Source organism: Spodoptera frugiperda, chromosome 18, assembly GCF_023101765.2.
Source record: "Spodoptera frugiperda isolate SF20-4 chromosome 18, AGI-APGP_CSIRO_Sfru_2.0, whole genome shotgun sequence".
Taxonomy (NCBI): Eukaryota; Metazoa; Arthropoda; class Insecta; order Lepidoptera; family Noctuidae; genus Spodoptera; species Spodoptera frugiperda.
This window is the reverse complement of record NC_064229.1, coordinates 10,061,479-10,077,312: the sequence shown is the minus strand read 5'-3', so window position 1 is coordinate 10,077,312 and position 15,834 is coordinate 10,061,479. Positions and strand designations below refer to the sequence as shown.

The window sequence follows — 15,834 nt, the reverse complement described above, 5'->3', positions numbered from 1 at the left end:
TAATTATCATACAACCGACACAACACCGCTTAAATATTTTTCTGTGGGAATATAACCCGGCACGTCTACACCGCATCATCCATTACTGTCCATTAGCCACGGAGCTCTCCACGACACCAGTGTGATCGCTACCATCAACTGATAGTTAACTAACAATCACAAACATTGACCGGGCAATTGGCGTGCAATGCGCATGTGCAATGGGTGACAGGTGACCAAACCTATAGGTCAAGACCATTTTATTTCATTAGCAAATGTAACCACTCTACGTGTGTATTCGCTGACTTTGACACACATAGCACATGTAACAATATAGTTGAAATTACTTATGGAATATTGTAATTAATTGGTTGTGGAAAATCGGAAGTAGCTTTGTTTAATTTTCTTCCAGATTTTTTTTTTGTTAGGGTTGAGACAGAGCGCCTTAAATCAGGATTTTATTTAATTCAGTAGATAGATATACCTAATTGCATTGAAAATTGCCAATGCAGATTGTAACCACTATAAATACGTTGTTATTGAATTAATTAAAAGAAAAAAATCTATTACATCACTTAATATAAAATACAAAAAAGCGACATTTTTTATCATCAAGACGAGATTTTTTACTATAAACATTTTACCGAAACTGTAGAAAGTGGCTAGACAGTACCTATTAAACAACTAATGACATCACCCTAGTTACCTCATAAGACACGTAAGAAGTAAACAGAGACACCGTGAAGATGTTACGTTTAAATTAAATTAATCAGAGCACTCGTAACAATTTGAAAATACCTGTAGAAAGTGTGATAACGACAACTATCCGCACATACGGTCTACGCCTACAAATTATAACCCGAACAAATTAGCACGTCATTCAATTAAAGACGAGCTTATTAATTTCGTCAGTTTTCTATTTAGTCGGGTTATACGGGTCGTTTACTTCACCGGTTCGCACACCTGTTTCGCTGGCCGGGCATGCGCAGTTAGCGCTTGACTTTCGAACGTGATTCGACGCGCGCATTTAAAAAGTCCGCTGTCACAATTTTGGCGGCATTTTCCGCAAATCATAAACAACATTTTTTATTTTAATTTGTGTTTTTAGTGGAAGTGAACAAAATGGGTGTGTAGTAAATTGATTGTTTATTAAAATATTACGTTAGAATTGTAGTAATGCAGTGAATTACTCAGTGTTTTAGTGAAAGTGTAAGGATTTGAATTTTAAAAAGTTACAATGAAGTCTACTACGCTTTTATTTGGCGGATGTCTGCTATTATTGGCTGTTCTAATAGGTAAGACCAAAATATAATAGACATTGTTCAACTTTCCAATGTCGCTAAAATATATTTTTCCGTAAAAAACTAGTAAGTTTAAAAAACAATCCTGCAAGTAATAATTTAACTATGCGGTAATCGCATTAGCCGGGAATTTTGAGTATATGATTTAATTTGTGTAATTTTTACCATTACCGTGAAAATTACTGCTGTGACCTCCTTTTCAAAGGTAATCAGCTGACTTTATGAATTTTAAGTAAATATGTTACCCTACATACGTTGAGAGTTTGAGAGCTTCCCAAAAATAACATTATTTAGAAGTTGAAACGTTTATCATCATTTCTATCTAAATAATACTAAACGATTTGTTTTACACGTATTTTCTTATAAATAATATTTCAAAAATAAAAAAGCCAAGGTACAAACATACAGAAAAGTGTTAAGTCAGAATAATTAATAAAAACCAAATATTTTATTGCAAATATGTTATAATTTGTATTTTAATAATAGGTATTTATTTAATTGCTGTATAATACTACATAAAACACCTTCCTAATTAGAGATGGGAACTTTTTGGATAAATCTCAGCATTCACTCCATATTTACCAATTTTGAGTAATTTATCCGAAATATTGCCCGACTGTATACTTATTTGACATATACATATTATGAATACGCGTACAAGCAAATTTATTAGGTCCACATTAGAATAGTACATAAGGACACACATGACCCACAAAACATGAACCATTAATCCATACATACGAGTACATAGAGGTGCGCAGGACACTAATAAAATTGAATGTTCGTACTTCGGTACTTTCTTTAATTTTCTCTTTTATGATTCAGTAAAACTACTTTCAATTGCTTTCAATACGACCTTGAACTTAAACTCTCACGGTTTAATAAAATTAAAATAATTATAATATGAACGAGTAACAACTTTTTTAAACAATCTGAGCACATTGTTTTCTTAAATTGAATGGTTTCTGAGACATTATGCTATGAAGACAATGTGAACAGTTTTTATAAACCAAAATATACGTAAATTGTGGTAGTGTAGTAATCTTTAATTTTGAATGAGTCAGAATTTTTTCACGTTTGTCAGAAAAAATGGAAATACTTGTGATAAAGAGAGGAAAAATTAAGAATTAGGTAAATTTTAGAACACAAAATTGTAATATAAAAGAGAAGGTAAAGAAGCTGTCCTCCCACACGCTGTGTAATACCTACTTTCCCACAGGCTGTATTTTAAGTTACATACCAATAACACATACAGACAAAAATAAGAATCCATTTTAGTAATAGGTAACTTAGCAATCGGAAACATAATAATTACTCATGTACCTAAGTAATAATATAGTCCAAAGTAGTACTTATTCTGAGATAGATATTTAGTGCTCAAAATTAAGTCATAGAGCATTTAAAACCAATGTCACCTGTTAATAAATGTTTAGATTTAGCATAGCACATTTTGAGCTCAGTATATTAATTTCTTTAAATAGTTCCCTAAGAGAGTGCCTCGGACTAAGATTATAAATTGATCGAATGGCTCTTTTCTGCAGCACAAAGACAGACTGAATGTCAGCAGCAATTGCAGCAGCAGCAGCGTTGATCGCAAGGGCGACTACTGAATACGAAGTTTTGTTTTTAAATATAATAAGTACCGTACATACTTAGTTTTATTTATTTTTATACCTCAACTCATTGGTAGTTGCTAAAATTATCCAGTTTGCAATATTCGTAGTTCATAGCAAGTCTATGTGAAATAAATCAACACAAAACTTTGATTAAAAAAATGTAGACAGTCGTTAATTTTATTATATTACTATGATGATAGGTGTTACAAAATATATTAAATGCGGTAATGAACTTCTTAGAATGAGGTAAACTTGCATATTTTATCGTTACGCAAAATAGTTTGTAAATAGTTGCAATTAAGATTAGAATCGCCGAGTTCCTTCATAACCTTTCCGGTCGTTATTTTTACCGGCCTCTAAGTATTTGTATCCACATTACATTAAAGCCAAATTAAATCAATTAATTATGTTATTAAAGCAAAGTACTGTTAGAAAGATTACATTATTACTTCGCGTGCGTTTTCTTGTATGGAATTCCGATCAGCTATTGGAAATGGCTACTAATAGAAATACTCATAATACTCATGTACCTACTTATGTATTTTAATATTAAATACTTCAACATCCAGAATACGATCAATAATTTCCATAGGGACCATATAATAACACGTGACGTTGGATTGCATAAAAGACCTTCCTGATGAGTCATCAAATTAGCAATTAGGTAATTGTTAGCACAATCACGCAATTTAGAATTTGATATTTCGTAAATCAGCAAATGATTTACAAATGGTAGTCATTTACTTTCATAGGTCAACTACGTAACTTACCAATAAGATAATACATCATAAACATTTCCTTATTCCTAATTAGTAGTCTATAAACGTACCTAGTTATGCGCTGCGAAAGTTTTAAGATGTTTAATGATATTAAGCCTAAAAAATGCTTTGTAAACAATATGTACATAAAACCAAATTTAAAAAGATGACACAGCAAGATTTCCATAGAAATATTCGAATATGCTAGCAAAAGAAAGTGCTTAGGTATGCCTATCACAGGTCAACGAATGATTAATACAAAACAAGTTATTTATGAAGACGCTACCTAAGATGTTAATATTTGATGAATCAGGTTAGACTTTTACGTCCTTAATTTTGAAATTAAAAGCCAGAAAGATGATTAATCCACATTTAAAGCCGCTAACTAACAAGGGGCTAGAACATTCTAAATCGATTTTGTATAACCTTATAATAGCTACACCAATATATCGATTCATAGGTTGTCATCGTATCGTAAAAATTGTTTTTAAAATGCATAACTTGTTGTGACACTTTCGCTTGGTGAAAGTGGACTCGCTCAAAGTTGTCCGTAATTAACTACCTCGGGTTTTTGAATCGTTTCCTTATGTGTTTCGTTGAAAAAACACCCAATAAATCGTGAGAGAAATACACCATCTTTGTTTATTGAATAATACGTAATTGATTTCGAGCATGATCGTTGTAGCATCAATAGCGAATTTGAAGTTAAAAAAATTTGTAATATATTTTTACGAGCAATATGATGTCTATAATTTAAAAGCAAATGGATGGAAAGTAACTTAATTAAATGTAGTAATATTGATAACTAATTAAAACTCTGACCTTTCAAAAGTGAAATATGTTTATATTATTAAAGTGTTTAGCGCTTCTGTCGGTGAATGTACTTTTGAATGGAAAATTAATGAATATATTTGTTAACAAACGTTCCAATGTCTTTTAATCACCTTTTATATTACAAGTTCATCTCAAAAGGGGGATGAGAATATTACTCTAATATTTAATTAATTAATATCTAATATACAATTTCAAAGACTATCCTTTTAGTGATAATCTTGTATAATTTTACTTAAATCGACTGTTGTTTCACAAAAGACGCTACGATTTCTTTATTCATCATAGTTAGTCACAAAAACTGTAGGTACTTATACCACATTTATACGCTTTTGGCGCGCCAATGTTACGCAAAGGTAAAAACACAAACATTCACGGTTGACCAGTGGACGGCGCTAGTCATGGCCACGCGAAATGTAACGACCAAACGTACGCCTTGCCACTTCTATCATTTTATATGTAGGTAACATCGGTATTAACTCATACATTTTGCTTTACCGAGGATAGCATGAGGAGACTAGTACTTACCTATTTAAAATTACACCAACTGTGATTTTAAATACTATACAACACCCTGGGTGAACTTATTGCCGTAACACGAACTGGGCTTAAGATTGACAGCCAACAAAAATCTTTTGAAGGCAAATTCTCGTTTAGCAGCGGTCACTTTTGCTCCCAATGGTGTTTAATGTGTTAAAGATCTCCATTCAACACGAACTGAGATTTTTGGACCGACATGGTAACAAGATATAATATTTTACAAAGCCATTTTTTATTTTAATTTATTATTTTAATGAAGAAACATTTAATTTTATTATTTATACTAAAGTTTATCTCTACATTAATATTTTATGGATAGACAAGTAATGGCAATTTAGTGCGTTACATCGATTACTCACAGAAAATCTATTAAACGATTAATAATGACAGCTTTTGAGATAATGTTCCGAAACAGGAAGAAATTTGACATTTTGTGTAGGTCAGGCTTGACAGGTTAAGGCAAGCCTGTCTCTACCAATGTCAAAGTCAAAGCAATTATGTCAATTTTGTTAAAGAGCTTTGAGAGTCAACATTACTAATATCCTGTCAGGATATTTAAATATAGATATTAGTCGTCCTGTCTAGATCATTTGTATATTGAAACACAAATAAATATTGGAATTATTTAAACCATATACTAAAGCATGGCTTTAATACTAGAGTCTTTTTATAAATACATGTTGACGTGAAGACTGTCTCGTTGTTGGAAGTGAGACTGCCGGGAAAGGGGTCTCATGGATTCCCGGGTCGAGGAAAGTAAAACGGTGTTTTTTTTTTGGAAAAAAAACAATTATCACACGGAGTCTGAAATTATGCCCAATATATGGCAATAAGCTCACACCCTATTACATGGGACTTATAACACAAATGGTGAAAAGCGAGTGTACATTGTATACTGGCATTACATGCCGTAATGTACTCTTTCTACTCCTTCGGGGATAAATTTCAGGCTTGACGTTAAGGGTCTAAAAAGTGTTAAGATAGTAACAAAACTAACCAACTTCTTAGCTGACAGTGAAGCGAGTAATTCAAACAAAACAACTAAGAATAATTGAAAGAAAGTGCAATCTACATTTTATTGCATTCTACACTATAATTTGGCACTAAAATCTGTCCATTACGCTTCTTATCTTTGAATTAAATCTCCATTTACAGTTAGCTTTAGAAATCAGCACTTGTTCTGTGTAAAATAGTAACCTGGTTATGTCAGTTTTCAGTGCTATCAATGTCCGAGCCCCGTCATAATAGACTCTTAATTTTTTTGTTTTTGTTTTTACAAAACGTGACGTTTACAAATATACAATTTCACATGCACATGACGCCCAGACCCGAAACAACAATCTGTGGATCACATAAAGAGTTATTCCATGCGGGAATCGAACCCGCTACACGTTGCGCGGCGGCCAGTCGCCTAGCCACCACGCTAACCGTGCAGTTAAAAAAAAATTGGGTACTATTTAGTAGCGTTGCTACTCCAAACAGATTAGGTTAAATGGAATCTTTTCGAAATTCTCTGAATGAGCAGTGTCTGGAATTATGGTGAATATGTGTGATAATAAGTTTCCCTTACCTCACCATGTACCTACCTACATAACTACACTGATACATTAAAACTACTGAAAGGTCCTGAATATTTAACACAGAAATAGACTATTGTCCGGAATAACATACAGGCTACTTTGTACACTTAACGACCGCGGACAAAGATGTTTGCAGTAATCAGTATCCTTAGTATGATATTGCTTCACGTTTAAAGTAATTGTTACGGGAGCGCGTTCGGCGTTCTGATTGGCCGACTCGAATAAACTAACCAATCGTTTCAATTGAGCAAATCGTTCACGCCAGTTATACATAGGTATTTACTCCGTACCAAACCCTACGTTTATCTCTCAATCGATCCAGTAATGAATAACAATAGGTACCAATCTGTGACACATCAGTGTTTCATCGGTCATGAGAATGCGTCGCGAACAATCGCATGGGTCACCAGTTCAATGCCAAGCCCTAACGGTATGATGCACCAGCCTCGTGACACCTGACATAGTTTCCACCATATGGATTCTTAGTCTACATTAGTGGTCATAGCCTCATACCTTTTATACTACGAAGGGATAGGCAGCTATGCATTGAGTTCGATTTTATGTAGTCTTTTTGATTGGTTCGACTAGTAAAACTATTTGGAAGGTCAACATACAAAATATCGTGTTATGTAATAAAGATATTCGGTCATTATAAGTGTATAGATGTATAAAGAATAATGAACAAGAAAAACCAACCATCTTATCACGATGGAGTTTGGTAACAAAAAACTCAATCAGTTTCATTATAGCACCCATTTTTCGTGAGTAGTTAATTTTTTTTTTTTTACGGCCAATACGTATCAAGTAAAATTTTTGCATGACATAGAAAACTCTTTTTGCTCGTGTTCCAGACACCTGACATGGTTTTCAACACAGATCCTATAGTTCTCATTCGCTGTTCATCCTGTTATCAATTCTAGATGTTATTAGGTCTTGATACAATGTTGCATCGGACGGTTTAAAGAAAAACTGCTGGACGGATACGCATAAGTCGGTAGTGGGGTCGGTAAAGTGTTATAAAGAATGCAGAATGTTAGCGAGAAGTTTGCAATCACAAAATTGTAAAAAGGATGTTTCATTCAATTTCTTTGTTGCTAATTGCATATCGCTTCTATAACCGAACGAAGTTTGGAAATAGATAATATCGTATTCTTAATATGACCAGTCCCTCTAAAAGTCTAGATAAATGGCATTTAAACCTAGTGTACCTATGTACTAACATAGACTATCGAATTTAGCATACAAGTTAAGATTTCTAGCTGATTACTCATAGACACACCAAAACATTACTACAACTAAATACACAAGTTAATTCAAAGTGCTCTCAATTTAAGCACATTTAAAAAGCTACAAAAAGTGCGGTGTTCTCAGGTCATCGGCTAACGGTAACACATTGCAGATTGAACCTTAATTCAGATTCTGACACACATACAACCGGTACAGTCGTGTCGCGGCCAATGTACGAGTAATGCCTTTAATATAGAGCCTACTCTGTACTTGTGTTGTAGATAAAACAAAAATAAATTAGTTTAGTAGATGAGCATAGGTATAGCCATCATTTAAACCATACCCACTCACTAATTTATATTATTTATCCTGTTAATGAGAGACGGACATATATCGACCAGATTAGCGATAAATCAAAGAAGGGCCAAATTTCAAAGTACCCTTAACCAACGAGCATGCATGAAAAGACTGATGACTATTGATGAAGCGAAAGAGGTGTATGTAAGAATCGTAGCACTTGGCGTTTCATAGTCTCTGCCTATCCCCATGCGGAAACTGCCGTGAGGTTATGTAGGTATGTTGATGCGGGGCGAGGTGAAACCTCTATAAACTGAGGCATAAGTACCTATACGATCCCCTTTTAAAAGAAAAACGATGTTCTGTATGATTACTGAGTATTAAAACAAACGCACCTAATGTATAAAACATATTAATTTTTAAGTTTTTTAATGTAACGTCTATTGTACAAGTATTAGCCAAACGTTCGGTTTTACCAATTCAATATTATACCAATTAGCCAGATTTTGAAAGCTCACAATCACACTATGAAATTGATGCACCTAGTACTTAGTTTTGAAACGATTACCAACCAGGCAACCACATATTAATAGTGTTTCATAATTCTACCGTGAACAAAAGATGGTGATTGTACAAAAATATAGCTTTGAAGAAAATAAAGTCTTCAACGGTTTCTACTTTGTGTTTTATGTAACGTACGGTTCTGAGTTTTACAATTATTTTTTTTTGTCACAAGGTTTGTTTTTGTAAAGTCATTTTCATCACCATCGAACCTTATTTTAATTTTCGAAGATATTTTCATACCATATCACGCATTTTATCAAGGATATATGTTTTTGAGTGGGGAAAATCATCCATTGACTCCTCCCTTGGGCGAGGCGAGAGGAAGTGTCAGAGGCTGAATTACATGTACACTTATATTAGGTACTTTATATTTATGTAATTTGTATGTGTTGATCGAACCTTGGACTTCATGACGCATAGCCACAGTATACACATATAGAGCAATAAGCCAATTTAAGTTACCACTGACGTACATTCGGTACATTGCGAAAATTTTTAGCTTCTAACCGCAGCGTCTAAATGGCGATGTTAGCCTTGATGGTATAACTTTTTAAATTTATTAGTCTAGATCTTTACATCAAGGAGAATATAAACATAACATCACGCTTGTAAAACTGAAGTCGTATGTAGATATGTGGTATTTAGTTATGCACCATAGACTTTCAGTTTTGTCATAAAATAAACCGACATAAGATGCAAGACAGAGCCAAACTGGCAAACTAAACTCTTATCACAATAATACATTATTCTTGAAATATCAACCTTATATTACTCTAATAATAATATAGGTACTCTAATATTATTACTGTCAATTTCCATAAATTAGGTTAGATGGATACTTTTCTAAACCCATAAATTAAACAACTAACGCTAACCCTTCACGCCCGTCAGGTGCACTTTGTAAAAACACGATGAATAAACCAACAAGTTATGAACAAAACCAGTAGTAACACAAGCAGGGTTACTGATCTCTCATTTCTCTATGCCCATTGACGCGTAACGTCTGCTTATTTGTAACTCTGCTATCTAGTTGCGTGCTAGTTCACTTGTCTATCGTATCCTTATTAAAATTATAATAATGCTAGTTTATGTCCACGACTTCGTAGGCGTATGATAATGATCATCAAGGGGATAGTATGATCAGGCAGGGTTTTACCTCGAAAAGTAGGAGTAGGAACTGGGTGGTTTTTAGTCAGTAAGAGTCTGACACTTCCTTTCGCCTCGCCCAAGGTGGGAGAAGTTATAAGATGTCTTTCCCCCCTTAAAAAAGGCACGGCATTTAACTAAGACCTTGGGTTATATTCAATTTCATAGGTCATCAACAATAGAAGCACTAACTTTAAGTAATTTAACACGGAGTGCCACAAATCTCTTAAACCTAATGCACAATAATTTCACACATTATCTAGCCACCGAACAAAAAATATGATAGCAAAGCTATTCACCCATTAACCTTGGGATCCAACTTAATTCCAAGTCCATCCATATCTAAACATTCAGTTGTATGTATGTTGTAACTTCATACATATTACATACACCGGCGTTACTCGCAATGCAACGGTTAACCCCAGTTACCTTGACGTTTCGGTTTTATTAAAATCCATTAATATTGTGAATGTGAGTTAAATTAATCGTGGTTAGAGTTAGTGAATTAAAACACTGTTAAATGTTAAACTGACCGTTTGATGGGAAGTATAATCGTTATGCTAGTAGTAAGTTAGTAGTAGTAAGTGTTACTTTTTTTTTATTACGATAATAGGAAATTTTATTATTTTAAAAATGTTTCCAAACAGATACTTACTTTCATATCTAGAGGTAAATAAAAAATATTTGAAATGAAAAAAAAAATTTTTTAGAGCATATTTCGTAGCCATTGGAATAAGCAAATGTAAACAAACGCATCTTTTTAATATTCTCAAATTGTCAATGAATTAAAACTATTTTTACTTTGCTCCATCTGTTGTTCAAAGTATTCTCATTGCCATTGCGTGACTTGTCGTGTTTATGGTGGGTATTAAAAAAGACAAAAATGTAACAATAATGGGCCCACCTTTCACTGTTATCCGCAAATAGACTCCATAAACTGGTTTGTCTATAAAGTACGGTATTAATATTATATGGCTCGGCTGCCTTTTGTTATGGAAATGATTTAAAACAATTTGTTTATTTGGTAAACTGCTTGCAGTAAAAACGTCACTCGAAATTGATTGATATCACATGTTGGTAGAGCTTAAAATGCAATGACATCTGGTAAAATAAGTGTTTTTATGTATCAGGAAAAATAAACTTTAAGATTTTTAGGTTTTTGTATCAGCCAGTAATCAAGCTGACGAATACACGAAACACCAGAGGGTTTACAAGTGCTTTGCCGGCCTATTAGGGGTTAGCAATTTAAGGGTTGTTGGTGTTGGGGAATCGGGGATTGGGAAGATTACGTAATTGACCCTCCAGTAACCTCACTCACACAACGAAACAGCGCAAGCGTTGTTTCACGTCAGTTTTCTGTGAGGCCGTGGTATCACTCCGGTCGAGCCTACACATTCGGGCTGCAGCATGGCTCTCCGTTACTTAACATTAATTCACAACACTCATATGCATTATGAAGCTCTGTCAAGTCTCTATGTTAATCAATTTATTATCGTCTTGTCACTGTTCAAATGCAGATTGCGTTAACTACAGTTTGTTTAGCTGTGATTGTAGAATGCCTAAGTCTGAACAATTCGACCTTCGATTATAAGTACCAATTCAACATCTCACTTACAATATTTCTTATTGATCTTTCGATTACATTATTGATTGATAACTTTATGTTGACCTGTGATGAAAGAGAAACATTAGGGTTACAAGAAATTTTGTTTGCATCAGATTGTTAAACATAAAAAAGTAATATTATCGATGTATTGATTTGATTGTATCTGATTTGTTTGTAAGTTTGACCCATTGATCTCGCGGTAAGGTAAAGTTTATGCAAAGTTAATGTAATTCTCTTTATGTTATCTAGATTAATAAAAAACATTGAAGTGTATGTTTGTAATATTCATATAATCGCTTTTTACTACATGCATACGAAACATATACCAAAACAACATGTTTTACAATTTTGTCTGTCGGTCTGTCTGTCTGTTTGTTCCGGCTAATCGCTGAAATGGTTGGACCGATTTTGAGGGGACTTTTATTGGCATTTAAAAAGATGTAGACAATGCTACAAAAGATTCAATAGGCTCTAACATAGTCTAAGAGCTAGTACTCTGAGACTATTTGACATGTGAATGTGTTGAAGTCTACTAAGACTCAAATGTCGAAATGAAATCAAAGAAACGAACATTACCTGTTAATCGCGGCCTTGCCTATGTACCGATACTCGTATCTGATGTCTGTGGAAGCAATGTTTCAAAATGATATTGAATCGGTTTCAACTTACAATCTTTTTTATAATAACTATTCTGAGATATACTAAATTAACCAAAAATTATGGTATGGAAAAGCTCGGCGCGACGTCGCCGCGTCTGCACACGCTGCTCATGATGAAGAGTCCCTCCTTGACTCGAAACTAGTAGAGCTTTTCTCCATTAATTTACTTGAGTAAACCGTGATTTGAAGTTAACTTACAATCTGTTTTGATCTAGAAGTTGAATTTGTTTGTTTGTGGTAAGGTTGTTGAATGACATAGAGCTTGAGCATTTAATAACTGTTGCTTAGTATTACAATTTAAAGGAATAATGTCTCCAAATAAATTCTAAACGTTGCTCGAAGGCCTTACGAGTTATGGCTTTACGCCAAACACTTATTATAAAGGATGTCTTGTCAATAACATAGACTAACATTTGTATGGTTTAATATCATAAATTACTAAAACACTACTGACACTTAATTACTATCTAGCTATAGTAATTAAGTGTACCACAGCTAGTACACTCCACCCAAATTACCTTAGACTACTACTACTGCCACAGATATACTTCAAGTAAATCATGTACAGCCCCAAATCTGCTATAGGTGTGATTGTATGAAGCTTTAATTTAAATGAAAGGAAATTAAATATCAGTATCAAGTATGAACGCTCGAGGGCGCACGATTCCGTGGTTCAAGTTAATTCTCGTGATAACCGCGTAAATAATAAATAACTAGTTGCAGTTACTACTGGTTTTGGTTGCACATAATAAGGTTTAACTACAATAGCCGCTGGGTTTGTTTGAGGCTGTAGAATAGACCAGGTGTGGTTTGTTCACTTGGAATTGCTTTATCTGAATTATTGGTTTAAAATAATTCGTAGAAATTAAAAAAATCACATCAGAAAATCAATTAGATGATCAATTTTCGTTGCTTTTCTAAGAATTTTGAGTATTTTTTATAATAACTATAGTGACATACATAATTACGGTTTTCTGACATACATTAGAAGTTGCTAGGCTGCGCGACGACACCGCTTCTGTGCACGCTGCTTATGATGAAGAGTCCCTCTGTAACTCGAAACTAGTAGAGCTTTTTCCATTAATTTACGTTTTTTACTAATATTATTTAGGCATAGTGTGGATCGAAGGCTTTTTACTTAAACCCATTTGTATTATTATCCAGCTGAGCTTAGATAAATGCTCAAACTGACTTATAAAAGTGAGTAGGTTATTGTGTCAAAGATTTTGGGTTCAAATTCGCGTGACTTAATAGTTAAATGACATATGACATTTTTAATAGCTATGTAACACGGTTTTTGTAGGCTAAGCAATTAAACACCGAAAATACCGATTATGTCAATTATTCGGTTGGTAGTATTTACCTAAATTGATTTTTTTCTGTTTGTCAGTTATAAATGGATTTCTTTAGTTCTCATAGTGTGTTGCTGTATAGTTTTTGCGATGAGTATTTATATTTTTGATTTATAAAAAATTTAGGTATAAATATTTTTATGACATCGCGTGAGTAGATTGGCATAACAGATGCTCTACTATTTACAAACAGCATTTTTGTTTTTTTTATAAGTCTGCATAAAGTAATCAGTATCACAATTGCCCTGTTCGTTAGTTTCGCTAAAACTCTAATTTTGTACTTGAATTATTTGTGGAAGTCCAGGGAAAGTTTAAAAGGTGAGAAAAATAATGTTTGAGGCGGTACGAAGTTTGCCGGGTCAGCTAATTCATAATAAATTATTTACCTGAGTGTATTCATTCATACATCTAAACAATAATAGTATTGACAGTAATCATTAATTGCACACACGCTTGTCATTATCTAATTACTAATTAGTAATTACACAGTGCTTGCGTTTAGGGCCAATGTCACAGTAAACACCTGCATTGAGTATGTATACAAGCATTTTTATCACCTTTAGGTACACAATTACTTTTTGCATCGACTAAAAATGTATTTTTAAACATAAATAAATAACAACAATAATACAATGCTTAAGAAATAAAATTTAATTCAAGTTTACGCTTCGTAAATAAAATAACTGTACATGTAACATGTATTACTAGCGGCCAGCTTACCAGCTAGCGGCGTCCTCGGGATGAAAAATTACACAAGGCAAGGGTCTCGGGTTCGTTTTCCAAGTCGGGTAAAGTATAGCAGGGCTTTTTTCAGTTTTTCGAAAATTTCTGAGTAGTAACACGGAGGCTGGAATTTGTGCCCAATATATGGCATTAGGCTCACCCTATTACATGGGAGGTATGCTCGTAACGTGCTCGTAACACAAATGACGTATGTAAAGTGGCATTAAGTGCCGTAATGTGCGTCTCTTCTTACACCCTTGAGTATAAAAGGCGTGACGATACGACGATACAATGTCTCTATCTACCGGTTGAACTGAGAACCAAGCAAAAATATTGAAAAGCCAATTTACTACTAAATTAATTACACTCTAAAATTGACGGTCAACGAGTTAGAAGACCAGCCCAAATCACTTACTAGTAATACGCTTACGTATTGAACATGTTTTATGACCATAACCTTGCCCCAGTTATAATCGAAAACACATACAATTACATAATGCTATCGTAATACTATGAATTGTATATTTCCTTGATATTTATATATGTACCTACATTAATAAAGTAGCACCTCTTGAAAGGTTTTTTGAGGGGACAAAACCATCCAATGACTTCACCCGCATTTTGTGAGGCGAGTGGGAGTGTCAGACTCTTTCTGACTAAAAACCATCCCGTTCCTACTCCTGCTTTTCGAGCCGAAGATTTTCTTTTCTAGGGGAATATTAATACTTTCCCGACATGTTTGGTGTACTTGAGATCACCAGCCTGACAAATCCGTTTTGAATTCTAAAATATTTTTATACAATAAATATCAATTTTCATACGCTCTTGACCCAGTTGTCTTAAGATTGTATCACTGCAGTAGTTGATGCATGAATCAAACACGAACATAACTTATTACTATTTCAAAGAACCTTATATTTACTTCTGAAACGCTAATTATTTCAAACGTGATCAAAACTCTTGTCTGACCAACAGTAATCATAAGACACTGACATAAATAGAATGAATAAAAGAAATTTTTGCTGTAAGCAGAAAATAAAGTTATGAATTACTTATGATCTTGTGATCAAACTTGAAGATTATGTTTATGCTAGCTTTAGCTAGTAGCTTCACCCGCGTTGCCGTGGGATGAAAAGTATCATATCACCCGAATCAGCTCATGCCCTGTCTGTATACCAAAAAAAAAAACCAATAATCAAAATCCGGTCAGTAGATTCAGCAACATCCAAACAAAAAATCTTTCTCATTTATAATATTATTTTAGTGTGATAACTCTCTTATGTTATATTATATTCTAGTCGACATTCAAGGAATGGTGATTTGGATGTTGGTTGCATGAATGAGAAACAATGTTTGTTTTCAAACAGAAAATATCCAAAGTAAAATGAAAAGATACTTTAAAAACACTGTAATAAAGCCAGAATTTCAACGGCGATACTTAATAGTTCCACATGTTACCAGTAGCCGAATGAATGATTCAAAAGTTACATCTATTTCCAGATCATTGAATAACATATAAACTCGTTAGTTTTCCGGCCATTAGCAGAGCTGTAGACATGCATAAGTTTGGTATACCGTGTAATACATAACGTTAACTTATATACGCTTTACTCTGTGGTTAAGCAGGTAGGCACGTGGTAATGAAAGTGAAAGAT

The 15,834-nt window shown here is 33.8% G+C and overlaps 1 protein-coding gene across 2 annotated transcripts in view; it reads left to right on the top strand.

Moving 5' to 3' along the window:
- Positions 1–951: 951 nt before the first annotated feature.
- Positions 952–15,834, top strand: part of LOC118278196 (uncharacterized) — a 59,269-nt gene continuing 44,386 nt past the window's right edge. Inside the window, exon 1 of one of the 2 annotated variants that reach the window (XM_035597306.2) lies at positions 952–1,274. In XM_035597306.2, the coding sequence (XP_035453199.2) occupies positions 1,217–1,274 (58 nt within the window). In that variant the 5' untranslated portion in view covers positions 952–1,216. The remainder of the gene's footprint in view (positions 1,275–15,834) is intronic. The other variant, XM_035597307.2, reaches the window with a different exon arrangement.